Consider the following 27845-nt stretch of genomic DNA (forward strand, 5'->3'; position numbering starts at 1 on the left):
TGAGCTTCCCTCTGACAAATCCCTTCAGAGGATGGGAAGGACCATGAAGCACCGTCCCTGTCCCAAAACTCTTAGAATTAAACTGGAAAACCTGAGACATCGAGGAAACACTCAGCATGGCCTCTAGGGACCACACGGACTTCAGGAGGGGAGAGATGGCAATGCTTGCTGTTCCAGAGCCAACCAAAGGCTGAACACCAACACCGCCGGTTCATACGGGGAAAGCAAGCAGAGCCGGGATGCACAGATCCGTGAGTTCTCCAAGCAGCAGTCTTGGAGCTGCCTCAAAGGCCCAGGCCTTAGAAGGTCAAAGAGCATCAAGACCATTGTCTCCAGAGCTCCGTGTCTGGGAAACTCACAGAGACCGCAGGGTCACTCTGCAACAAGAGCCCCAGTGAGAACGTGTTGAGGTCACACCCTGCGAGACAACGTTTGATCTTCAGCCGCATCGTCTCTAGGGTCGTGCGGGGCACCCCCACCCCAGCACGTCCCGCCGTCTGACCTCAGTGACCCTACCTCCTTCTCCTCCTTTAGCAGCCTCTGGGCTTCCTGAAACATCTTCTCCTTGGCCTCGGTCTCCGCGGCGACGTTCCTGTTCTGCTCCTCGTAGGCCATGGTGACCACAGCCAGGGTCAGGTTAATCAGGTAGAAGGAGCCCAGGAAGATGACCACCACGAAGAAGAAGACGGAGTAGAGCCCAGCAGTGCGCAGCGTCTGCAAGGGACAGAGCACAGGCGGCACTGAAGCCTCCTGCACAGGGCAGGGCCTGTCCCCTTAACAACAACACAGTCACACACAGCTGCCTCCTCCAGCCCCGGCTGGACTCAGTCCCCCTGGGAGCCTGATGCACCATCTCCCAGTGAGGCGACGCCGCCTGGACATCCACACAGGGGTCGTGGTGACGTAACCGTCTATGACTTCCCCAGAGGTCCTTGGATTTTCAAGTAAACCAAGGCACGAGAGTGCCAGTGGTGGAACTCTGAGCAGTAGCAAGTGTGGAGAGGAGGTAATGTTTGTAGGAAGAAGAGGCTGGTGTGTGTGTGTGTGTGTGTGTGTGTGTGTCTATGTGTGTGTTTTGCATTCTTCTTCCAAATATCATCTCTATAATTTTCTTGACATGTGTAATAGAATTTCTAAAGCAAAATTTAATGGCACATCTGTGAAAGATGAGGAATCTATGACTAAAGTAGGAGGATGTATGGTAGGTTTTAACTACACAACAAGTGATAGGTGGAGGAGGGAGAGGAGGGAGAAGACAGGGACTATAAACAGCTCACCTGCTGATAAAGTTTCTCCCAGGAATCCTGAGTCATAAGCCGGAACATGGCAAGAAAAGACCAGCCAAAGTTGTCAAAATTCGTGTAATTGTAGTCGGGATTAAATTTGGTGAGGCGGCATGTGTAATTTTTGGAACAGGCTCTAGACGTGAGAAACAAGGGGACAGAAAGAGTTGCGATCCCCACGGCCCGGCTCGCTCCCCGACGCGGCATCCCCCCAGCAGCCCGGCCCCTCAGAAGCCCCCGACTCACAGCAGAGCTCCCTGGGGTGCAGGGCTGCTTGGTGGGCGTCTGCCCTTCCATGCTGAGCTCCCCAGCCTTCATCTCAACACAGCTACTGCTGAGTCCTCCCCATGGGCTGCTGCATACATGCATACGAGCAAGTTCACGGACAGCCAGGGCAGCACTGACAGTGACAGTGAGTGCGCGGCGTGAATGCTGGGCCTCGCCCTCCCCAGTCGCTCAGTCCCACTCTCCTGATGCCACGATTAACAGTTACTTCTGTCAATTTCCAGAAGCTTTCTATGAGTCCAGGAGCACCGAGGTGTCCATACACACTGTTTATAGTGCAAAAATGGGAGCACGCCTTGAGCACATTCCGCACCCTGCTTGTGTCACGGAACACGTAGCTGGGAAGCACTTGCACCCAGCATCCAGGGATGTGTTTCTCCCATGTCTCCCAGACCGAGGGCTTATTTAACTGAGCTGCTCCATGGTGACTGTTTCCATTTCAGAGGTTAATAATCCTTGGCTCCTACAAGCGTTTGGGCAATGGATAGCTCTGTACATGGGTCTTTGCCTGCTTACTAAAGCACACATAACTGAGTATATCTACAGGCTACTTCCTTAATTTTTAATAAAAATAGTATTTAATCAAAGTAACACATGCATACGGTTTAAAAATCACACACACCAAAAAGCTTGTAATCAGACCCATGGTAACATTCTCTGACCGTCACTTCCACATCCCTAATCCAGCACCTGCACTTCTTTCACACCTACATCTCTAGGCACAGTGGTTGCACTGACATCTGACTTATCCACCTTAGTTCTTGGTGGGCAATGCCCTCTAGAGTCGAGGAAGGTTAGCTCACCAGCATTTCACGCTATGTCCTCACCACGTCTACACTCCTCCCGGAAAACACTGTGCCGGGTGCCAGTGGCTCTCCAGGGCCGCTGCTTTTTCCCTTGGCTTTTGCATGTTGCCCCAAATAGTTTTATTTCCTCATTTGTCCAGAGCACCCCTCAAGTAACTGCATAAGAAGAATGAGTGATACTTGCAGACCTGAATATATCTTCATTCCACCATCACCATCAATTGATGAGTTTGTCCAGAAACATAATTGGGGCTGAACACCCTTTTCCGTTAGCAATATGAGAGCCCTGCTCAGCCATTATCCCACGTCACTGTTGAGACCTCTGATGCTATTTTGATTTTTGTCCCTTTGTGGGAGACCTTTTCCCCTTTGGTTTTGAGGTCTTTTCCCTCAAATTTCCTGAGATGCCACAAAATGCAGTTGCTGTGGTTCTTTTTCATTCATTTTTTAGGCACTGAGAGACCTGCATTCCTCCTTTTTCCCTTCAATTTATTTATTTATTTGAAGGGCAGAGTGGCACAGAGAGAATGAGATTTTCTATCCACTGGTTACTTCCCAAACAGCCACAAGAGCTGCAGTTAGGAAGGTCTCTACGTGGGTGGCAGGGACCCAGGTACGTGGGGCATCATCTGCTGCCTCCAGGGGGCACCAGCAGGGAGCTGATTTTGGAGCAAAGCAGCTGGCACTCGGACCAGGCACTCTGACATGGGATGCAGGTGGAGGCTTAATTTACTGTACAACACCGCCTGCCTCACCACCCTAGGACCTGCATTCTGGGTCTCTCTTTAAAGACTTACTTATTTGAAAGTCAGAGGTTCAGAAAGAGAGGGAGAGACAGGGAGTGAGGGGGAGAGAGAGGGAGAGGGAGGGAGAGAGAAAGAGAGATCGAGAGTGAGAGCTGGATCTTTCATCCACCTGTTCACTCCTGCTGCAACTCCTACAACTGCCAGGGCTGAGCCAGGCTAAAGCCAGGAGCTGGGAGATTCTTCTGGGTCTCTCACATAGGTGGCAGGTACCCCAGGACTTGGGCCACCTTCCTCTGCTTTCCCAGACCACTAACAGGGAGCTGGATTGGAAGTGGAGCAGCTGGGACACAAACAGGTGTCCATATGTGCCTGCATTCTTTTTTTTTTTTTTTTTTTTTTGGACAGGCAGAGTGGACAGTGAGAGAGAGAGACAGAGAGAAAGGTCTTCCTTTGCCTTTGGTTCACCCTCCAATGGCCGCCGTGGCCGGCGCACTGCGGCCGGCGTACCGCACTGATCCAAAGACAGAAGCCAGGTGCTTCTCCAGGTCTCCCATGGGGTGCAGGGCCCAAGCACTTGGGCCATCCTCCACTGCACTCCCGGGTCACAGCAGAGAGCTGGCCTGGAAGAGGGGCAACCGGGACAGAATCCGGCGCCCTGACTGGGACTAGAACCTGGTGTGCCAGCGCCGCCGCAAGGTAGAGGATTAGCCTAGTGAGCCGCAGCGCCGACCAACCTGCATTCTTAATCCCAGGGAAATTCTATGGATCATTTCTTTTCTAATTTCCTCTCTTTCGTGTTTTCTGTGCTCTCTTTACAGAATTTCTACTTAGTCAAAAGTTGGAACCACTGGACTGATGCTTGTTCTCATATTTTCCGTTTCTGCCTTTGATTTCTCATTTCTGGCTTATTTCCTCAACTTTATCTTTTAATTCTGATACTGAATCTTTTGGTACTTATGCTTAATTTCTAATAAACTTCTTGCTTTATGACTTCCTTTTTCATAGCTAGCCATTTTTCAAACGTATGCAGAAATCTTTTGATTTCTCCAAAGACCCTATTTAAAGGTTGTGGAGTCCTTCTGGGCTCCCTGCGTCCACGGCCACTTTTTCTGTTTCTCTCTCTCAGCTTCCTTTACAGCCAGGTGAGTGGGGCTGCCCAGCTGCACTAACAGAGGTGCTGCCACGGCACCTGGAGTTGGCCTGCAGTGCAGAGTGGGACTCCGCAGCTTTAGGGGGCTGAGGAGGAGCCTCCAACGGACCTCAAGGGAAGTCGTGAGATGCCAGTGTCCTCTGACTGCGGGGAGCCTGTCGAGGGTGAACCTGCCAGACTCGGTTTCCCTCATTTCCTGGTCACCATTTACAACGAAGGCCTGACTTGTTCAGTCTCTCCCTCTCTGCATGGACCTTCCTATCAGCTTCCCTGATTACCTCTCCTCCAGCACTCTCCTCCCAGAAACGCATCGTCAGGCGCTCGCACCAGAAAAGAGAGACAGACCCGCCGTTCCCCACACGTATCCACACCAACGGCCATCTTTGATCCACAAGCCCTGTTCTTCCTGTCTCTTAATTCCTGTGAGATTCATCCACCCAGCTCGCTCCCCTGTCATACCTGGACCAACACAGCTTTCCTAAATGTCTTCCTCGGATGTGAGGGCGATCTGGCTGCGACATCTGTCACCCCATTGATCGCCAGGGTTGATTCGGCTGATCTGGCTGGCTAGGCGGGTGTCCCCTTCCTCCCTCACTGCTCCATGTGCGTCCCTCCCGAAGCTGCGCGCTCGGTCGAAGAGGACGACCATCCCCGCTAGAGGAGGACCGGTCTTCGGTCAAGGGTATACGAGTAGCTGCGCTCCCCTGCTAGAACCTCCAAACAAGCCCTAAATGTCTTCCTCACCCACTCCACACATTCACTCCTCAAGCAGCCACAAAATTCTAATCTTCCCAGAGACTTCCACTGATGAAAACTTGGCCAGGTGTCCGTTTTCTTTTGTGACTGAGATCAGTTCTCAGCACTAATGGACTGCTGGCTTGGTACAGTGGGTCCTGCCTCCCCTCCCACTTCCTCTGCTGCCTCTCTGCCCAACCAGCCGGGGGTTTCTTGCCCCAGCAAGCTCTGATGGCCCAAGCCTTCCCACCTGCTGCTTCTGCTGTTTAGAGTTGTCTCTCTCTCTGCATCTGCTGGAAACTCCAACTCATCCCTCAGGCTGGAGCTTTAGCTCCTACAGGGTTAGTCCTCAGGGAAGGAAGCAGAGAGCAAACAGGGGACACCAGCCCTGGGTCTAGACACAGGAGGTAAGCCTGTGTGAGGTCCTGGGACCGGCCTCAGGGTGCTGTCGCCTCAGAAGCTTCTGTGTTACCACAGGTGTAGAATGCCATGCACTAGGAGTTGGCTGTTATTTTTTCAAAAAACCAGCTCTTCATTTGCTAATCTTTTGTATTGATTTTTGTTTTCAATTTAGTTTATTTCTTCTCTAATTTTAATTATTTCTTTTCTCCTACTAGTTTTGGGTTTGGTTTGCTGTTGTTTTTCTAGATCCTTGAGATGCATTGATAGTTCATTTACTTGGTGCCTTTCCAATGTTTTGATGTAGGCACCAATTTCTATAAACTTTCCTCTAACACCATTTTTGTGTTATCCCATAAGTTTTGATATGTTGTGTTGTTGCCTTCATTTGTTTCCAGAAATTTTCTGATTTCTTTTTTGATTTCTTCTACGACCTCACTGTTCATTCAGGAGTCTCCCTGTGTTTGCGTATGTTCTGGAGATTCCCAAGTTGCTGATTCCCAGCTTCATTCCATTGTGGTCTGAGAAGACCACAATGATTTCGATTTTTTTTAATTTGCTGAGACTTGTTTTATGTACTAGCATGTGGTCAATCCTAGAGAAAGTTCCATGCACTGGAGAGAAGAATGTGTACTCTGTGGCTGTATGGTGGAAGGCTCTGTAGCTATCTGCTAGGTCCATTTGGTCTACGGTGTCAAGTAACTCTGTTGTTTCCTTGCTGGTTTTCTGTCTGATTGATCTGTCCATTGCTGAAAGATGGGTATTGAAATCCCTCATTACTATTGTATTTGAGTCTAAGTCTCCCTTTAAATCCCTTAACATTTCTTTTAAATAGCCAGGTGCCCTGTGATTAGGTGCATGTACATTTATAACAGTCACATCTTGCTGTCAAATTGATCCTTTAATCATTGTAGTGTCCTTCTTTGTCTCTTTTAATAGTTTTTGTGGTAAAGTTTTTTTTTTTTTTGTCTGATATTAGGATGGCCACACCAGCTAATTTGTGGTTTCTGTTAGCATGGATTAAACTTTTCCATCCTTTCACTTTCAGTCTGCATGCATCTTCGCTGGTAAGATGTGTTTCTTGTAGGCAGTAGATAGATGGGTGTTCTTTTTTAATCCATTCAGCCAGTTGTGCCTTAACTGAGGACTTGAGACCATTTACATTCAGGGTGACTACCGTTAAGTACCAACTTTGCCCTGCCATGTTACTGTAAGTAGTTCTAATTTTGTATTTTGGGTTTCCTTTGCGCCTTTGCTGGGTCATTTTCTGCGTTCATTATCTTTCGTAGTGATGTTCCTGTTTCTGTGTGTAGCACCTCCTTGAGCATCTTTGTAGGGCTGGTGAGTAGTTCTAAATTCTTTCAATTTCTGTTTGTTGTGGAAGATCTTTATTTCTCCTTCATTCGTAAATGAGAGCTTTGCAGGGTACAGTATTCTGGGTTGACAGTTTTTTCCTCTTAGGACTTGGAATATATCTGACCATTCCCTTCTTGACTATAGAGTTTCCTTTTTTTAAGATTTATTTATTTATTTGAAAGCCAGTTACATAGAGAGAAGAGAGGCTGAGAGAGAGAGAGAGATCTTCTGTCCAATGGTTCACTCCCCAATTGGCCATTTGGCCAAAACAGAGCTGCGCCAATCCAAAGCCAGGAGCAAGGAGCTTCTTCCAGGTCTCCCACATGGGTTCAGGGGCCCAGGGACTTGGGCCATCTTCCACTGCTTTCCCAGGCCACAGCAGAGAGCTGGATCGGAAGTGGAGCAGCTGGGTCTCAAACCTGCACCCATATGGGATGCCGATGCTTCAGGCCAGGGCATTAACACTGTGCCACAGCATTGGCTCCAATGTATAGAGTTTCTGATGAGAAGTCTGCAGTGAGTTTAATTGGATTTCCTCTGAATGTGATTTGGTCTTTCTCTCACACACATTTTAAGATCTGTTCTTGGCCGGCGCTGCGGCTCAATAGACTAATCCTCCACCTGTGGCGCCAGCACACGGGGTTCTAGTCCCGGTTGGGGCGCCGGATTCTGTTCCTGTTGCCCCTCTTCTGGTCCAGCTCTCTTCTGTGGCCCGGGAAGGCAATGGAGGATGGTCCAAGTGCTTGGGCCCTGCACCCCATGGGAGACCAGGAGAAGCACCTGGCTCCTGGCTTCGGATCAGCATGGTGCGCCGGCCACAGCGGCCATTGGAGGGTGAACCAATGGTAAAGGAAGACCTTTCTCTCTGTCTCTCTCTCTCACTGTCCACTCTGCCTGTCAAAAATAAATAAATAAATAAAAGATCTGTTCTTTTTATTTTACTACAATGTGCCGTGGTAAAGACCTTTTCTGGTCATGTGTGTGGGAGTCCTGTGTGCTTCCTGTACTTGGATGCCCCTTTCCTCCTCCAGAGTGGGGACGTTCTCTGTGATTATCCCACTAAGAAGGCCTTCCGATCCTTTCTCTCTTCCAACGCCTCCCAGAACTCCTAGGATCCGTATGTTGGTCATTCGATAGGATCTTGTAGATCTCCAACCGTGTTTCTTAGTTTTCTAGTTTCTTCTTTTTTTGGTCTGACTGTAATATTTCCAGGAATTTGTCTTCTAGTTCTGATATTTATTCTGCCTCACCAATTCTGTTGTTAATGCTTTCCACTTGATCTATGGAATTCTTCATTTCTAGGATTTCACTCTGACTTCTCTTTAATATCTCAATTTCTTGGGAGTGCTTTTCACTTAGATTGTGAATTTGCTTCTGATTGCTTCTAAGTAATCTGATGATTGATTTTCTGAATTCCATCTCTGGCTTATCCTTGATCTCATCACCTTCACCTTCTATTATTGAAGAGGTGTAGTGTTCCTTTGGGGGCTCATGTTGTCTTCCTTATTCTTATTTAGGGTTTTTGTTTTGTTTTTGGCATTTTGTATTTTTTCTTTTTGTGTCTGGTTGCTTTTCTCTTGAATTTGTGTCTTTGTGCTTGCTGTGAGGTTTCCCTCTGATATGAGCTGCTGTGTGTCCACGCAAGTGGAAGCACACAGCCCCACCTACTGGGGCCCGGCTCACTTCTCAATTGTGGTGGGAGCGGGTAAGAGCTCTGGTGCACAGAGCCCCGCCTACTGGGGCCCGGCTCACTTCTCAATTGTGGTGGGAGCGGGTAAGAGTTCTGGTGCGCGGAGCCCCGCCTACTGGGGCCCGGCTCACTTCTCACTGGTTGATGGAAGGAGCCTGAGTTTTTGATATTCAGGACTTCTCCTTGTGGTACAGCCTGAGTTTTTGATATTCAGGACTTCTCCTTGTGGTACAGCTTGTGTGGTGGGTGCGCGGAGCCCCGCCTACTGGGGCCCGGCTCACTTCTCACTGGTTGATGGAAGGAGCCTGAGTTTTTGATATTCAGGACTTCTCCTTGTGGTACAGCTTGTGAACTGAAATGCTGTGGCTCTAATTCCTGGGTGGGGGGTGTGGTGAGGGGCATGTGCGTGGGAGGCAAAGGCTGTGGTCCCTGCTTACATTCAGAAGTGTAAATGAGCAAAATGGCTTCTCCCAGCCGGCTGCAGGTCTGGTTGTGGGGAGGGGAGGACGTAGCCGGGCAGGGGATACCCAACCTCTCTGTTCGTCTATACCTTCTCTTTATTCCCGTGTCGAACTTCAAATGCAGGTCATCAAGCTCCCCCTCCTGCTGATGTCCCCGTGGACCCGTGGTTTTTCCATCTCACCTGGTCTGCTGGGGGCTGGCGCCAGCTTCCCTGGTGCACACCTCTGCCACTCCCCGTTCTTATTTGCTCTTTCAGCATGGACCTGCCCAGTCTCTGTTGGTCTCCTGGACTTCCCCTCGTGAATTTCCCATGGCTCTTTCTCCGTGTGTATCCTCTCTCCTTTTTAACTATTTGCCCTGCGTGACTCGGGCTGTCCTGTTGCTATACCACCAACTGGGGACCCCTTCTGCAGTAGGTTTTTATAAACTACCTTTTCAACAAAACTGAGGGGGAAAGCTCCTCTAAACACTTGGAAATAATTTTTTTAATTTAATAATAACACAAGTCTAACCTTTCTTACATGTAAAAACAGGACCATCTCAGAATTGCCATCCCTGCTCCCACTGGTCACTTGCAGCCGAAGACCCTTGGCCAAAGCATTCCAGAAAGTCAGGAGGCGAGTACAAGCCTCTTACCTGTCCTGCATCCAGGTGCCGCACATTCTGAATTCTTTAGAGTTTTCTTCTTTCTCAAAGCATTTGTCTGATAGAGGAGAGAGTCACAAATTCAGATAAAAAACTTAAAGGAGAAAGAGTAGCAAATATATCAGATCCGCTTGAAAACAGATGATTCTTTCAAGTCTTAGTCTCTAGAATGACTAAGGTGGGTGTCCAAGGAGAAACTGCAGCCCAAGCCCGCAGAAAGGGGGCCAGAGGAAAGGAAGGGAGGGAAGCCGGCAGGAGAGGCAGGAGGAGCGGCAGCGACGTCATCAGCCACGCTCTGCGCCCGGGTGTGCACTGCGCACCACACTGCCACCCCAGGAAGCTGGAACCGCCTCGGCCCGTGACAGACATGAAGAGAGCGTAGCAGGATGTGTGCAGGGTGTGGGTCGTAGAGAGGGTGGGCACAGAGAGCAGTGTAGTGGGAAAGTACCCAAGGATGGGGCTGGGACGTTGCTGTCCCCCCACGGCCAAAGCCAGGCATTCTGAACGCGTCTGTAAAATGTGACAAAGAGACAGGCCAGACTCAGAAATGGCAAAGACTGTGGATGTGACTTTGGGTTTTTCCTTCTCCCATGGAGATCCAAGGGGTGAAGCAAGTCCCTGGAACTCATCTGCCTGCATGAGAACGCGGACGCAGCCCTCCCTGGCTCCCAGGAGACTCATCGCGCGCAGGTCACGGGAGCAGGGGTCAGGACGTCACCGTGCACAGCGCCGGGGTAAGCTGCGTGTCTCCCCTCACCTGCCAGGTGATGACTGTGGTTCACGCACTCGTTGTCGACACACTTGAGGCTCAGGCTTCCCATGAAGAGCTGCTGGCCCACCAGCGCAAAGATGCTGAGGCAGAACAGGGTGAGGATCATCACGTCCACCAGCTTCTTCACGGAGCGCAGCAAGGCCCCCACAATGACCTTGAGCCCTGCGGAGGAGGACAGGTGTGGGCGCCCGACCAGAGGCAGGCCGGGGCACCGAGGCAGCAGGCTCGCGGCGGGGAGCCCTGAAATACGAGACACGTGTGAAAGGGGAAGGCTGTAGGGAGGCTGGAATGGAAAGCTGGCCTGCGGAGCAGCCTCCTGCCTTGAGTTCTTGTTTGAACTAATGCCGCCGAAGCTGTGTGCCTCGATGCAGTCACCCGCGTGGGGATGGCCCACCTTGTCCTGCCCTGGCCACGCCTGAGGGACGCTGAGCGAGCAAGTGTGGGGAGCAACTGGGAGCAACTCGGACTAGACTAAGTTACTGGAATTAAGACTTATTCTAGGCCGGCGCCGCGGCTCACTAGGCTAATCCTCCGCCTAGCGGCGCCGGCACACCGGGTTCTAGTCCCGGTCGGGGCGCCGGATTCTGTCCCGGTTGCCCCTCTTCCAGGCCAGCCCTCTGCTGTGGCCAGGGAGTGCAGTGGAGGATGGCCCAGGTGCTTGGGCCCTGCACCCCATGGGAGACCAGGAAAAGCACCTGGCTCCTGGCTCCTGCCATCGGATCAGCGCGGTGCGCCGGCCGCAGCGCGCCGGCCGCAGCGGCCATTGGAGGGTGAACCAATGGCAAAGGAAGACCTTTCTCTCTGTCTCTCTCTCTCACTGTCCACTCTGCCTGTCAAAAAAAAAAAAAAAAAGACTTATTCTATGCATCTGCTCTCCCACAATATGGCGCTGGGAGAGGAGGAAACAGCTTCTACACAGATGCCTCCAGTTCAACCAATAGACTGTGGGACCTGCTCCTGATTGGAGGAGAGCAGCGTACTCGGCGTGTGGGTAGCAGAGCTGGGATTGGCGGAAGAGGACTATAAAGGAGGAGAGAGACAGCATGCACCAGGAACATCTATCTGAAGGAACACCTGAGCAGCCCCCGAGAGAGCCGGCCGGCGGTGTGCCGCTCCCCCGCGGAAGTGGGGAAAGTGGCAGGGGGAACAGCCCTTCCACGGAGGTGGAAGGGTCGGTAGCCAACCCGGGAAGAACCAGCAGCAAACCCGGGGAGGGCCGAGCAGACGAAAGAACAACGCAGGGTCCTGTGTCGTTCCTCCACGAAGACGGGGAGCGACAGCAAGGATACCTGCAGAAGCCACAGGGACACAGGCAGAGCTGGATGACCGCTGTGAGGGCAACTTCACACTGGAGGTCACAGACAGCGTTAAGGCAAAAGAGTGAGATCAGCCTGTACTTAGCACTTGGTAGTTACTATCCAGGTGCACAAGGCATCCTGGGAGGGATCAGAGGAAGTGGATCACCGTACGTGAACTGCTAAACTGGCATTGGGGTTGGAGGGAGAGGCTCAAGAGGCAGCTTTGGACACAAATAATGAGCATGTCCTAAAGCTGGGATTATCACTAGGACAGGGAGTTTTCCTTTTCACTCATTCGTTCTAGAAAGCCAGCCGAACGCCTGCTACTTCCACGGCACGCTGGAAGGCTTCCCGACCTGCAAACAAGGACTTACTCCTGCGACGCCACACGGGCTCGTAAATGCTGGACTCTGTTTGCCCCGGTGGAGAACGGGGAGAACTCTGCCTTGACCGTTTACGGTTTCCCCGCTCACTGAGATCTATGGAGAAGCTGCTGATTCCCCTCCCACTCCAAGGTGATTTAAACCGCCAGTATGATGGACACGGAGTCAGAAAAGGAGCTGTCAGCTCCTGCAATCCGCTGAGTTGTAGTCTTTGGCCTCGAGAGAGAAACTCCTGGGTGTGCGTTGTAATGTGAGCAATGGCACTAGTTACACAAGTTCAACCCTTCCGTGGGGCTGTGATGACTGGCAGGTGGGGAGGAGCCTAAGGCCACGCTGGGACACACACTCCATCTTCACTGTCAGTCAGATCAGGGTTGCTACAGCCTCAACCAAGTCACACAACGAGAGGCTTTAGTCTTCTCCAACGAGAGAAATTCAGGTAGAAGAAGCTTGTGATTCCCAAATCACTTTGAGCTAGCCCCCAAAACGACTGCACCTCGCAAGCCGGCTTCCAGGCAGCAGCCAGGTATTGCAGGGTGTTTTCCGGGTCAAAACGGAGACTGTCTTCTCCTGCTTAGAGATGAAGAAGACACTAAAGCTCTACATGATTGCCTGACTGCGAGTCTTACCCATTAAGAAGGTTGCATGGTCCTAAATATACCGGGACGACTGGTATCCTTGCACAGAAGAGGTGGAGGAAGGACAAATTCTATGTAAGTTTCCCTTTGACTGCAGCTTTTTTCACTAGGTGGTTACGTTTCTCACCCACTGCCTCTATTTGAAAGGATTCAAATCGCCTGGAGTTTAAGTATGGGGGCGGGGGTATTGTTTAAGTCTATACAACAGGCGCAATCAAATTGTTCCCATGGCTTTTCATGGTTTGCCAAAGCCACTCCCAGGTGAGAATGCGAGGGGAAGGTGGAAAGATTTTTTAGTGGGTTTGTTTTGGAGAGAGAGAGAAGGGGGTTGGAGAAGACAACAGTATGCTGTAATCAGTCTCATTTTCTAATACACTGGAATTCCTATCCACAAGGCAGCCTGGCTTCATCCTCATTTACCCCTGCTTCCAGATCATCACCAGGTGCCTCCTACTTCACACTACTTCACTGTTGTCTCCTCTGCTGATTTCTCTCCCTTTCCTCTCCTCTTTAAGGTTGCAGTGCCCCGGGGCCGGCACTGTGGTGTAGCAGGTTAAGCCGCTGCCTGCAGCGCCAGCATCCCATATGGGCGCTGGTTCAAGTCCCAGCTGCTCAACTTCCTATCCAGCTCCCTGCTAATGCACCTGGGAAAACAGTGGAAGATGGCCCAAGTGCTTGGGCTCCTGAACCTATGTTGCAGACCTGGAAGAAGCTCCTGGCCCCTGGCTTTGGCCAAGCTCAGCACTGATCATTGTGGCCATTTGGGGAGTAACCAGTGAGTGGAAGATCTCTCTCTGTCTCTCCCCCTGTCTCTCTGTAACTCTGCCTTTCAAATAAATAAATAAATCTTTGAGAAAAAAAGGAAAAATGAAAAGGGCAGTGCCCTGGTGCTCAGCCGCTGGCCTGTGTCTATGCTCATTTCTTTGGTAATATCACCAGACTTGTGGCATATCAACCATCTCTGCACCCTAAACACAAACCAGGGTACTTTAGAAAGTTCACAGGAATATAAAATTTAAAACACTAGTTTCTTATAGGTGCAAAAAGAGCCCAGCGCTGTGGCACAGTGAGCTAAGTAAGCTGCTTCCTGCGACAATGGCATCCTGTACCAGGGTGCCGGCTGTGTCCTCGTTGCTTCAGTCCTGATCCAGCTCTCTGGATGTGCCTGGGAAGGCAGCTGATGGTGACCCAAAGGCTTGGGCCCCTGCACCCATGTAGGAGACCAGGGTGGAGTTCCAGGCTCCTTGCCTCCGCCTGGCCCAGCCCAACCATTGTGGCCATTTGGAAAGTGAACCAGCTGTTGGAAGATCTCTCTCTCTCTCTCTCTCTCTTTCTCCCTTTCAAATAAAAATAAATAAATAAATCTCTGAAAAGGCTTTTTAAAATCCACGCATAGCTGTTTCCTAATAATGCATTTCCTACATATTACAAAAAAATTTTACTCCCAAATAAATTCATCTTTTTAATTCTATTTTTCCACAACTTGTGGAAGAGCCTCATCTGCCAAACCGCCTACCTCATTCTTTTCCCTGAGGCCTCCCAGCCGTGCCGGGCACATGTCCACCGCCAGCCCCTACTCTGAGCCCCGGGCTCGCCTCTGTCACAGCCGTCCCTGGCTCAGGCAGTGGTCGCTCCATCTCTCGAGTTTTGCTGGACTCCTCTCACTGCTCACACCATGCACACCGCACAACCAACCTGGCAGGGAATCCTATTGTTCCCATATTCCAATTCACACACAGTCTGACCACTGGCCCCCAGCGCCCTGCTTGGATTACGGCCTCTCAGGTCAGTGTGGGTTCCGAGAGGCAAACACGTTGGGCTCAGGGATTGCGTGGGGGCGGTGGGGAGATACCTGTGCAAGACGAGGGGGAGGAGCAGCAGTCAGCAGGGAGAGGCTTCAGGCGTCAAGGCAGGAAGAGAGGGGAAGGAAGCAGGGTTGGAGAGGAGGAGCCAGTGTGAGGCGCTGTCACCCAGCCAGCTGGCAAGCACTCAGTGAAGAGGAGTCCCAGGGCCGTCAGGAACGGGCCAGCACTAGCACCCCCCCCACCTCCCCCACCACCAACCCCCGCACGGCCAGCGAGTCTGGGAACTGGCATGAATGCAGCAGTGAACCCAGAGAGGTGACTGCTGGGACGGTCAGTCAACACGGCGTGTTTCCATGGCAACCACTAGGTCTCCTACCTGGCTGTCTTGCTTCTACCACTGCTCCCCGACATTCTGCTCTCCACACACAGCTCCTGGGTCTTCCGAGTAGAACCTGAGTCCTTCCTTGGCAATAGGTCTCCCCTCCATTTCTGTGGTCCCTGGGCCCCTCACCCACTCCTGCCCAGCCCGACCAGCATCCTGCTGACCTGGACTTTGCCCTGGTGTCCCCCAGGCTCAGAACACTCTTTCCTATATAAGTTCCCTGCTACTCCACCACTGTCAACTCCTTTCCCCTCTCACCTTCCCCACAACACCTCCCTGTTGCTCGGCCACCCCTGCCCCTAATCTCTGCAGCTTCCCATGGCTTCGTGCTGTTTACTTTTTCATTTTCCATAGTGCGCAGAATTTTCTAGCACACTATATAGTTTATTAATTTAGACTAGTTATTGTTTCACTTCTGTCTCCCCAACCCTCACCTTAAAACACAAACTCCCTGGTAGCAGGGCCCTTTGTCTTACAGATTCCGAGCAGCTAGCACAGTGCCCAGACATATTAAGTGTCAGATAACTACTGGCTGAACGATCAAACAGCTGCACAGAGCAAGGGTGACTGGTTTGTTTGGGCTTCCATGATGGCATTTTGAGAAATCTCGGAAGGACATTGCCTCCAGTGAAGAGCCAGTGTTTAGAGTCCGAGTGACTTACCTGAAACCACAGAAATGGCTTTCAAAGCTCTGAACACTCGGAAGGTTCGCAGGGACAACAGATTGATGTTGATGTTTGGGAAATAGGACACAATCCTGCAAGATAAAGCACAGGGAAAGCCTGGGCTTCCTCAGTCCCCTGGCTGTGCCGTGTGTCTCCACAGAGACACGGTCAGCATGGCCTGGGGTGCACACCCGCCACGGGGAGCTCTGCGGTCCTCCTTCCCCGCCCCACCTTCATCTCAGGGTCTGACAGCATCCATGCCCCGGGTATGGACCAGGGACTGCACAGTATCAACACCCAATAGTCTGAACTGTGCCCTGCACAGGAGGCTGTCTTCAGCAGACACAGGCAAGGCTTCATTGAAATAGTTCATTGGTTGTGGTCATGTCCAGTGACAACTGAAACCCTCCCAAACATGTTTTGACCGGATACCAAGTTACAGGCTCAACACATTTGTCTGAGGTCTCCCAGTCACTACCCAGCCAAGGCTGCATGTGCACCCAGGCCTTCCGCATCAGAGCTCGCGCTGTTAACCAAGCTCCACGTCACCTGTCAACAATTAAGAGCACGTACCCAGCGAAGAAATGTGAAACTCAGATACTCATCGCATTTACCTCCAGCAACTTCTGTGGCTATTAAATGGGAAAATATACGTGAAGTGCTCAACACATGCCTTGCACAAACAAGTAGAGTTAGGTTTATTGCTGAACAGGCAGTGGCCACTTCTTTTCCCAATTTTAATTCAGGTGCCAAAGCCGTGTCCCCTCCCCAGGAGGAACATTGACCCTCCCCTCACTTCAGCACAGTAATCCATTCACGATGGACTGCAGGCTTTACCAAAAATGGCAAACCATAAAACCACTGGACATAGACATGAGTGGAGCCATCTGTGACACTGCAGTTGCAAGGAGTCTTAGACTTCCATTCCTTCTATTTGCCGGAAGCCTGATATCCTGGCACATAGCTTGCCACACTGTCACTCACTGTTTCTCTTCCCCTCTGGACTGTGAGCTGCTCAGAGCTGACCAACAGTGCACTCAGAGCTGCAGGTGTTATCAGCCACACCCTGCGACTCATGTGGACCGCACAGAAGCCTGGGGGAACCGAAGCACTTCTTCCCCACCCCAAGTCTCCTCAGGAGCAATGTTTAATATCCTTACGCTGTTCCAATGACGATGGAGTCCAACCAGTTCCATGGATCTCGAAGGAAAGAAAATTCATCCAGAATAAAACCTCTTGCCAGTATTTTTATCAAAGCTTCAAAAATGTAAATCCCGGTGAAGACGTATCTACAAAGCAAGTCGTTCGGCACAGGAAGGAAATGGTCAGTGAGGTGGAAAGCAAAGAGCCCTCTGTCTCGTCTGGCCTTGAATTTCACTTCATTTCAATGTGAGATGGAAGCTCTGGTGTCCTCAAGCCAGAGTTCAGAAAACAAGCACCCCCAGCACGTTCTGGCACTCAGAACTTGCGAGAAACAGGGCCATCGCAAAGCTGTCAAGCTGCTGTCAGACACCAGCCTTGTGGCCTTCTACCCAAGAGTGGCTTCAGGCAGAATGGGACGTGAGGACTGCAGGTTGTAGTTTGTCGCTATCATTCTAGAGCTGTCACTCTGGTGTGTGGTGAGGGGTCACTGAAGACCCCAAATGACAGGGCAAACTCCTGAGTCTCTCTATACTCTGTGTTCACAGATGGAAGGCTTAACACTGCTAAGATGGTATACTGCCTAAGGTGGTCTGCCAATTCAAGGCAACCCCTATCAAAATACTGAAGGCTGCTGGGGGTGAGAAATACTTCAATCATAAACATCATATGGAATTTCAAGACTCCAAACAGTCAAAAAAATCTTGAAAAAGGATAAAGTTGGATACTTATATTTTCTGAAACTAAAACTTACTACAAAGCAACAGAAATTAGAATAGTGCGGTAGTGACATAAAGATGTAAAGACCAATGGAATAGAATAATCTTTCATTTACAAGGTCAAATGATTTTCTTTCTTTTTTTAAATTATTTGACAGGTAGAGTTTTAGACAGTGAAAGAGAGAGACAGAGAGAAAGATCTTCTGTCCATTGGTTCACTCCCCAAATGGCCGCCATAGCCGGCGCTGCCCCAATCTGAAGCCAGGAGCCAGGTGCCTCTTCCTGGTCTCCCCTGTGGGTGCAGGGGCCCAAGCACTTGGGCCATCCTCCACTGCCCTCTCGGGCCACAGCAGAGAGCTGGACTGGAAGAGGAGCAACCGGGACTAGAACCCTGTTCCCATATGGGATGCTGGTGCTGCAGGCGGAGGATTAACCAAGTGAGCCACTGCGTCGGCCCCAGGGTCAAATGATTTTCAATAAAGGTGCCAAACAACTCAATGGAAAAGGAAAGTCCATTCACAAATGTTGAGATCTTAAAGAGAAATCAAAATGAAATCTTGGAAATGAAGAATTCAATAGAACAAATTAAAAATACAGTGGAATGCTTTAACAACAGAATCGGTAAAGCAGAAGAAGGAATATCTGACTTAGAAGACAAAGCACAGGAAATTATAGTCAGACCAAACACAAGAAGAGGAAATTAGAACTCAAAAACAATGTTGGGAAAATAGGATAATATCAAACCATGCAACATACGGGTTCTAGGAGTTCCTAAAAGCATAGAAAGAGAGATAGAATTAGAAGGCCTTTTTAGTGAAATACTAGAGGAAAACTTCCCTAATTTGGAGAAAGGGATATTCCAGTACAAGAAGCACATAGCACGGCTAATAGACGTGACCAGAAAAGATCTTCACCACGATGCATTGTAATCAAACTCACCACAGTGAAACATAAAGAAAAGATCCTAAAATGTGCACAAGAGAAACACCAGATTACTCTCAGAGGCTCTCCAATTAGACTCACAGTGGACTTCTCATCAGAAACCCTACAGGCTAGGGGAGAAGGGTGAGAGATATTCCAAGACTTAAGAGAAAAAAACTGTCAACCCAGAATACTCTACCCTGCAAAGCTTTCTCTTATGAATGAAGGTGAAATAAAGGCCTTCCACAACAAACAGAAATCGAAAGAATTTGAAACCACCCATGCAGCCCTGCAAAAGATGCTTAAGAATGTGCTGCACACAAAAACACAGAAATATGGTCATGACTATGAAAGAAAGTAAAGGAAGAAAATCTCCCAGTAAAAGTCCAAAGGAAATCCAAAGTGAAAAATATAAATATTTTTGGGAAAATGGCAGAGGAAAGTCATTACTTACGGGATATATCCTCTATGGAATACTATACAACAGTAAAAAATGAAATCCAGTCATTTGCAGCAAAATGAATGAATCTGGAAAGCATCATACTTAGTGAAATAAACCAGTCTCAAAGGAACAAACACCATATGTTCTCCCTGATCTGTGTTAACTACTAGAGCACCTAAAAGGAAATCTGTAGAAGCGAAATTGACACTTGAGAAGCAATGACTTGAACAGCCCTCGTCTTGACTGCCGAGGAACGATTTCTTTTTTTCTTTCTCTTCTCATACTATTTGCTGAATTCTTCTATAGAGTTAATCATATGTGTATAAAGTCAATTGAAAATAATTCTCAGTAAAAATCAGAGTTGGAATAAGAGAGGGAGGAGAAAGTTTGTAACTGTAAATCTGTGTAGTTCTGCATACATTCCTACAGACTTACTTCTAAGGGTACAGTTTAAAAATCTGCCATGGGACTCCAAATCGCATTAGGCTGGGTGGTAAAAATGCCATCTTTAATGTTAAAGTGATCACACTATGTGTTAAAGTGAACATATATAATAGGATTAAGTATTAAAGTGATCATATAAGTAAGATCAAATATCTGGTAATAACAATAGATAGAATTAAACAGAAGAGAATGTTCCAACATGGGAAGCAGTCTACACAGCAGATTCATAGAAGGACAATTGCTTTAAGTAGCACTCTGACCTCAGAATCAGCCCTGGACTGGCTGAAAAGCCTATGAGAGCATTTCAGGCATGGAAAGACAAGACACTGTGGCAAAAAAATTATCTACATGAAGGATCTCTGTGAGGGAGACCCCAGTGGAAATAAGGGGCCATAAAAGAAGGATGTACTTTTCTCTGAAGGGAGGAGAGAACTTCCATTTTGCTTATGGCCTTGTTTAAATACTGACAGAGTTTATGCACTCAAAAGGCTTCCATAGCCTTAGCAGTTCATGTCAAGAGCCTCAGGTGATCACTGACAGCATATATAAGAGTGTTAATTGTTAAATTAACAACAGGAGTCACTGTGTACCTACTTCCCATGCAGGACTTCCGCCCTCAATGAGTTGCATTATGAGAATTAACTGTAAAACATGTTCTCAAATAGTGTGTGTGTGTGTGTGTGTGTGTGCAAATTGTTGAAATTTTACTTAGTATAGAGTTGGTCTTCTGTGTACAAAGTTAATTGGAAATGAATCTTAATGGAGAAATGGGACTGGGAGTGAGAGAGGGAGGAGGAGGTGGGGTGGGAGTCTGGGTGGGAGGGTGGGTACGGTGGGAAGAACCTCTGTATTCCTAAAGTTGTACTTATGAAATTTGTGTTCATTAAATAAAAGGTTTATTTTGGGGGAAAAAAAGAAAGCAGACTCGAGGGTCTCAAAGAGATATTTGCCCACCATGTTCATAGCAGCACTAATCACAATATTCAAGAGGCAGAAGTAACCCCAACGTGCTCTGACAGCTGAATGGATAAACAAGATGCGGTGCACACACATGATGGACTATTAATCCACTTTCAAAAGGAAGGAAATTGTCACACATGACAACAGGGATGAAACAACCTCAGTTAAGCAAGCCGGTCACACAAACACACAAATCACATGGTGTTTCACTCACATGCAGTATCTGGAATGGTTGCCAGGGCCTTAGGGAAGGTACAACGTGCATGAGTTGAGTTTTCCTGTAACAGCTTCAGTGTCACAGGGTGAAAAGATTTTTGACAATGCTGTGCAACTGTGAATGTGCTGAATTTCCTGGGACTGAACTTACAATGGTTAAGACGTTATTCTTATATTCTATGTGTTTTACCACAATTTAAAAAGCCCTCAGCCTTCATACTTTCTTCCCTGAAACTTACATCATGTTCTATCCTCTAATTTATTTCTTTTTCTCTTCTCCCCTCCAAAATGTGGTCTCTTTTCTTATAATCCCCAACTGTCAAAAATGTTGAGTTTACCTGTGGGTGCACACACACACACACACACACAAGTCCCGCTTTGAAGACCAAAATCATGAATTCAGTCAAACCACCTGTCAGTTTAAGATAAAAGGACTGGACGTTTTCTGGCAGAATCTCCAGCCAGTATTACCCCAGTGCTAAAGAACTAGCATTCTGGAAATTTGGGAAACCCCCGTGCAACCACGTACAAAATCAGAAATCGTCACTAGGTTGCTCTGCTCAGTCATCTCTGAGCGGCCCATCTCTTAGCTGACAGACGAACACTTCCGGTTAAACACGTCAGGCCCTGAAGGGGCAGCTTTCAAACTCTGGTGTAATTTAAGAAGCTATAGGTACTTCTAAAAGGTTACAATTGCAGGTGTATGGGATGTTCTTCCTGTAATCTCAAACTGATGGGACAGCTGCCACAGGCTGCCATTTTGGCCTGGCCATGTCCCAGCCCCCCAGTCTCCTTTCTCTATGAAGCCTGACCAGCGGTGGGCCGCGTGGCATGAACTGGAGCTCCCCCACCGGACAGCTGCTGCAGGCCTCCTTACGGGAGTGCGTTCTCAACAGCTTCCTCCCAGCCCTGCCGTGCAGGGGCTGCTGGGGAGAGCAGCACTTCCCCTCGTCCCTCCCCCTCGCCTCTGCTGCTCGCAGCCTAGACGGTTCTTCCAGACACGGCTGCCTATGGAGCTGGCAGCAGTCAAGCTGGCCTTAGGGGAAGTGAGCTTAGCCCTGGGCCGTTGCTTCCCGCAGTGGAGAGAGTGCACCTGCTTCATCTCACCACAGTGCTGGGCAGAGCTGAGGGCTGCTGTGGGAGAAAGCCTCCTCCTGACCCGTCTCTTCACAGGTCCTGCTCTGCCCACCCCGGAGGCCTCCAGGGAAGCTGCAGTAACCAACCAGCAACCAGCCCCGGGGCTGTCAATTAGCGCCTGCACAGCGGCCAGATCTCCAAAGGGGTGGCTGAGACCCATTTTGCTGATGCTCCCAGGGTGATTTCTCCTCTGGGGGTGTCTGAGTACTCCCCAAGACATGGCTCCCAGATTCCGGATGCCGCCCAGAAACAGAGGTAGCGTCCCTACAGAGACCCACCCAGAAGGGAGAGGAATTCTCTGGAGACACGTGGGCCGGCTCACACTGTGCAGTGAAAGAAAGGGCAACTTCCAGAACCCAACCTCTAACTCGCGTCCCAGAAACGCCCGGAACCCAGCAGAGACGAGATGGAGCTGTGGCTGGACGCTGCTCCCAGCAGTCTGGTAGCGTGGCCTTGCCTGAGACTGGTTCCCGGATTCCTGTGAAAGTGGCTGGAACTGCATGAAATAAAACACTGCAGTAAGAAGGAACGGCAGCCAGGCCCCACCAGCAAAGTCTGCCAGGGTCGCCCACTCATCTCCCAGAACTACCAGCCTCGTCCGCAGAGCCCCTTTCCTGAGTGATGCCTCCAAGGTCTGGCAACCCCGAGGCACAAACAGCCGCACGTCAGCAGCGTGTCCAGTCACACTCCCACGCCAGTGCCCTCAACCCTGACACAGCAAATGGGTCATTGCCCAGTCGTTCTGTAAGCACCAGGCCAGTCGCTCCATTGCCAAGATGCTTCTCACGTCTGCCTGAACCCGAGTGGGTCTCTGAATTCCCAGAGGATCTGACAGGAAAGGCACAGCTGCGAGGCCAACCAATGGACGGGGCAGTACAACACGTGAGATTGCCAAGTGCAACACCAAGACTGCCGTCAGCATCCCTACAGGGAATCTACAGGAACTGCATCAAACAGGGAGGGAGGGCAAGTAGACAAGACATTTAGAAAATGTTAGAAATTAAAATGTCCCATATTAAAACCTGCGACAGACAAAATCGTCCCCATAAGTGCTATCCCCCAGACACTGTCATTGTTTGAAAAGAGAAAGAAAATGCATGAATTAAACATTCATATTCATATTTTAGAAAACATTCCATGCTAATGAATGAAGAAAATAAAAGGAGGTAGAAGGGAAAATAAATTACATTTAAAAATAGAATTTAAAAAAATTCAAAAAACAAAAAGTCCCTGGCAAATCTAATCACAAAAAGAGGGAAAATAGGAACAAAACGATAAATGAGGAAAGGAATAAGGCAAAGTATTCAGAGGAATTTTAAAACTAGAAAAAGATAAATTATCAAGGGAAAAAATGCAAGCTCTATTAAGTGAATGCTTCCTCACTCCACAGCCTAATTCCTCACACCTCACCCCAGCCTCAGGAAAAGATCTGCAGGTGTGGGGTGGGGCTCACATCATGGCACAGATTAAGCTGCTGCTTATCACTACTGGAGTGCTTGTCTGAGACCCAGCTGCTCCACTTCATATTCGGTTCCCTGCTGATGCCCCTCAGAAAGCAGTGGAAGACGGCCTAAGAACCTGGCCCCTGCCCCTAAATGGGAGGCCCAAATGGAGTTCTTGGCTTCTGGCTTCACCCTGACCCAGCTCTGGACATTGCAGCCATTTGAGTAGTGAACCAGCAAACAAGATATTCTCTTTCTGTCTCTGTGTATCTCTGTCTCTCGTTTTCAAATAAATGAGTAACTGCATCTTATAAAATTATTTGGCCAATTCCTCCCTCTCTCCTCTCAGAATTTCTCATTCCTATGGTGCAGAAAACATTCTACTGGAGAAAGATATGAACACCAAAACAGAGGAGGCCCATAGGGCCCCCAACAGACATAGCCAGGAAAGATCCCCACTGTGACATATTATAGCAAAATTCTCAAAAGTACAGCACAGAGAGAATTCTAAAATCTGCAAGAGAAAAGTACAAATCACTTTTAAGGGAATCCCTTTTACCATAACAGTAGACAGTTCAACAGAAGCCTTGCAGGTCAGGGAGGAATGGAATGGTGCCTTCCAAGTTCTGAAACTACCAACCAAGAATACCACACTCAGTGAAGGAGTCCTCCATAAATGGAGGAGGAAAAAACCTTCCGGGATAACTAGAGCTGTGAGAATTCTTCCTCCTCAATCAGCCTTAGAGAGGATGAACACATGGGATGGCATAAACCCGCTAAAAAGAGAACAGAGAATATTCAGCAAGTAGAAGAAGTTTTTAAATGACAGGACTGTCATTATTTATTAATAATGAGCATAAATGGACTAAGTTCCCCAATCAAAAGATACAGACTGGCTGAATAGATTTAAAAACAAAACAAAACAAAACCAAGACCCCATAATATGCTGCTTACAAGAAATTCGTATCACCAGTAAAACACATGAAGATTCAAAGTGAAGTCATGGAACAAGATCTTCCATGCAAATGGGAATCAAAATCCAGGAGGAATAGCTGTGCTCATGTGAGACAAAACAGACTTTAAGACAAAAACCACAGAAAAAGACAAAGGTTGCTATCTAAGGATCAAGGAATCAATTCAGCAGGATGACTCAATGACTGTAAATGCATATGCATCTAATACGGGAGCCATCTGTTTTTGTTGTTGTTGTTGTTGTTTGACAGGCAGAGTGGACAGTGAGAGAGAGAGAAAGGAGAAAGGTCTTCCTTTTTGCCGTTGGTTCACCCTCCAATGGCCACCGTGGCCGGCGCATTGCGCTGATCTGGCGGCAGGAGCCAGGTGCTTCTCCTGGTCTCCCATGGGGTACAGGGCCCAAGCACCTGGGCCATCCTCCACTGCACTCCCTGGCCACAGCAGAGAGCTGGCCTGGAAGAGGGACAACCGGGACAGAATCCCGCACCCCGACCGGGACTAGAACCCGGTGTGCCGGCGCCGCAAGGTGGAGGATTAGCCTATTGAGCCACGGCGCCAGCCAGGAGCCATCTGGTTTATAAAACAAACATTTCTAGGTCTAAAGGAGAGAATGCAGAGGCATTGGGGGCAGCAGTTCAGCCACCAGCTGGCATGCTCACCTGCCACGTAGCAGTGCCGGAGTTTGAGTTTCGGCTCCACTCTGATTCCAGTATCCTTCTAATGTGCACCCTGGGGGGCAGCAGAAAGTACTGGAGTTCCTGCCCCCCATGTGTGAGACCTGGGTTGAGTTTCAGGCTCCTGGCTTTAACCTGGCCCAGCCCCAGCTGTTTAGAGCATCTGGAGAGTAAAGCAGTAGCTCGCTTGTGTGTGTGCTCGCTCGCTCTCTCTCTCTCCCTCTGATGCTCAAATAAATGAACATAAATTAATTGTTCAAAATTCCACTCAGGAAAGATGAATAAGTTTTGTCAACAAGTAAATTGCACGAAAAATAGAGATAAATTAATTAATCAGTTAAAACAGGGAGAGACAGGCTCTAAGACAATAATGGTGGACTTCAACATCACATTTGCATCAATGAAACAGATCATGTAGCAAAAAAAAAACTCAAGAAAGGAAACATCAGAGTTAAACTACACCACAAATCAGGTGGACAAAACAGACATTTACAGAGCACTTCACCCAACAGCTCCAGAAAACAACTCTGCATCAGCACAGGGAAGATGCTATGGGATAGGTTCCATACTAGGCCGCAAAACAAGTCCCAAAATAGTCAAAAATAAAAATCAAATAATGTATTTTTCTGGCCATATGGAATAAAACTAGAAATGAACAATAAGAAAATTTAGGAATTATATGAATATACAGAAACTGAACAACATGAAATCAGAAGGGAAATTAAATTACTCGAGCCTGATGAGAAGGGAAATGCAGCAAATCAAAACTATGGGATCCTGCAAAAGCAGTGCTAAGAGGAAAGTCTACAGCAATAAGTGCTTGCATACAAAATCAGAAAGATGCTGACTGCACACCTAATGAAGGACCTACAGAACTGGGAAAACAAGAACAAGCCAAACCCAAAGTTAGTAGAAGGGAAAAAATGACAAAGATCAAGCAGAAATAAATAATCAGGGACTGAGCAAACAATACAAAGGATTAACAAGATAAAGGGCTGGTCTTCTGAAACCTGCAAACATTTACTAGACTAAGAAAAAAGACAAAAGACTCAAAATAAAGTCATAAATGAAAAGCAAGGTGTTACAAGTGATGCCACAGAAACAAATAGCCAGTAGGGACTATTATGAGTGACTGTGTGCCAGCAAACAGAAAAAACACAGAGCCAGTGCAGACGTTTCTGAAAACATAACACCTACCAAATCTAATGAAGAAGATATATAAAATATGAACATTATTAACAAGCAACAAGGCTGAGTCAAAAATTTAAAATGTCCCAACAAAGAAAAGCCTAGGACCAGATGGTCTCATTAATGAATGCTATCAAATAATTAGGAAAGAATTAATTCTAATCTTCTCAAACTATCCCAAAAGTTGAAAGGGAGGGAACCCTATCATATTCATTCTATGAAGCAGCATTACCCTGATACCAACAGTAGACAAAACACAGGAACAGTAACAAAAACTATGGAGCAATCCTCCTGATTAACATAGATGTGGAAATTCTCAACTAAATACTAGCACATCAAATCCAGTGCACATTAAAACGATCATCCGGGGAGTAGCACTGTGGTGCAGCAGGCTAAGCCACCACTTGCAATGCTGGTATCCCATATAGGAGCACTGGTTCAAGACCTGGCTTCAGCACTCTGATCCCAACTCTCGGCTAATGTGCTTGAGAGGCAGTGGGTGATGGCCCAGGTACTTGGGTCCCCACTACCCATGTAGGAGACTTGGATGGAATTCCAGGCTCCCGGCTTTGGTCTGGCCCAGTCCTGGCTATTGCAGTTATTTGAGACTGAACCAGAGGATACAGGATCTCTCTCTCTCTCTCTCTCTCTCTCTCTCTCTATTTCTCTGTCAGTCTGTGTGTGTGTGTCTGTATTTGTGTCTCTGTCTCCTTCTCTGTCACTCCACCTTTCAAATAAATAAATAAATCTCTAAAAAATTATCCACCTTGATATTGGTAATATCTTGATCTTTGGTACTTACTCCAAAGATGCAAGGGTAGTTCAGCATTCACAAATCAATGTACGTGACAAGTCACATCAAGAGAATGAATGGTAAACATAACATGATTATCAATAGATGCTGAAAAGCATTCAATGAAACGTTCAGTCATCAGTAAGCCCCTCGAAAGGTTCACATCTCAAAACCACAGAGGCTACAAATGAAATCCACAGCCAACATCATACTGAATGGGAAAAATCTGAAAGCATTTCCTCTAAGATATGGAAGTAGACAAGGATGTCCACTCTTACCACTCTTACTCAATATTGTAGTAGAAGTCTTACCTGAGCAATTCGGCAGCAGAAAGAAATAAAAGCATACGAGTAGAAAAGGAATAAATAAAATCCTTGTTTGCAGATGGCATGATTCCATAAGAAAACTCTAAAGGTGCAAGATACAAACTTAACTAACAAAAACTGATAGCATTCTTTTTTATAAAAATATATATTTTTTTCATTATGGAAAACTCAAGCATAAAAAAGTAGAAGAGCAGTATGGTGAACACTCATGAGCAATGTTGTTTATACCTAACCCTCACACCAACAACATATCTTTTTATTTGCAGATATTTCAGTCTAGATCTATAGAGAATAAGGACCCTAAAGATGAAATGACAATAATATTGTCATAAATGAAATTCTAAATTAATGTTTATTCTTTAATCTAATGTACAGTCAGCATTCAAATTTCCCAATTGTCATAACTTATTTTTTTAGCACAGGATCTCAGTGAGGTACATATATGGCATGCGTCACATATATCTCTGATTTACAGATTTGTCTCTAATCTTTTCCTATAACGTATTTGGTACTAAAACTGATTCATCTTTCCTGACCGGATTTTTACATTTAATTTCACTTATTTGAAAGGCAGAAAGAGAGACCTTCCACTTGCTGTTCACTACCCCAGATGTCCAAACCAGCGGAGGCTGGGACAGGCCAAAGCCAGGATCCCGGAGCTCATCGGAGGTCTCTCACTTGGGTGGCAAGGACCTAATTACTTAAGCCACCACCTGCTGCCTCCCAGGGTGCACCCTAGAAGGATGCTGCAATCAGAAGGGGACTAAAACAGGCACTCCAAAACCAGTAGAAAAGTGAAAGGCTTAAATCCAAGTATATTCAGAGCTATGAATGTAAGTCCTGGCTGCTCCACTTCCCATCAAGCACCCTGCTAATGCCCCTGGGAAAGCAGCAGACGATGGTCTGAGTACCTGGGCCCCTGTCAACCACGTGGGAGGCACTGATGGGACTCCAGGCTCCTGGCTTTGGCC

At 48.1% G+C, this 27845-nt stretch overlaps 1 protein-coding gene across 1 annotated transcript in view; it reads right to left on the bottom strand.

Moving 5' to 3' along the window:
* SCN11A (sodium voltage-gated channel alpha subunit 11) overlaps positions 1-27845 on the bottom strand; it is a 238289-nt gene that overhangs the window by 62306 nt on the left and 148138 nt on the right. The window contains exons 8-13 of the mRNA XM_070073066.1: positions 16661-16789; positions 15498-15592; positions 10315-10491; positions 9549-9615; positions 1278-1419; positions 517-714 (exon numbers count right to left, since the gene is read on the bottom strand). Coding sequence (XP_069929167.1) covers positions 517-714; positions 1278-1419; positions 9549-9615; positions 10315-10491; positions 15498-15592; positions 16661-16789 — 808 coding nt within the window. The remainder of the gene's footprint in view (positions 1-516; positions 715-1277; positions 1420-9548; positions 9616-10314; positions 10492-15497; positions 15593-16660; positions 16790-27845) is intronic.

This window comes from Oryctolagus cuniculus, chromosome 4, assembly GCF_964237555.1.
Source record: "Oryctolagus cuniculus chromosome 4, mOryCun1.1, whole genome shotgun sequence".
In the NCBI taxonomy this organism is placed as follows: Eukaryota; Metazoa; Chordata; class Mammalia; order Lagomorpha; family Leporidae; genus Oryctolagus; species Oryctolagus cuniculus.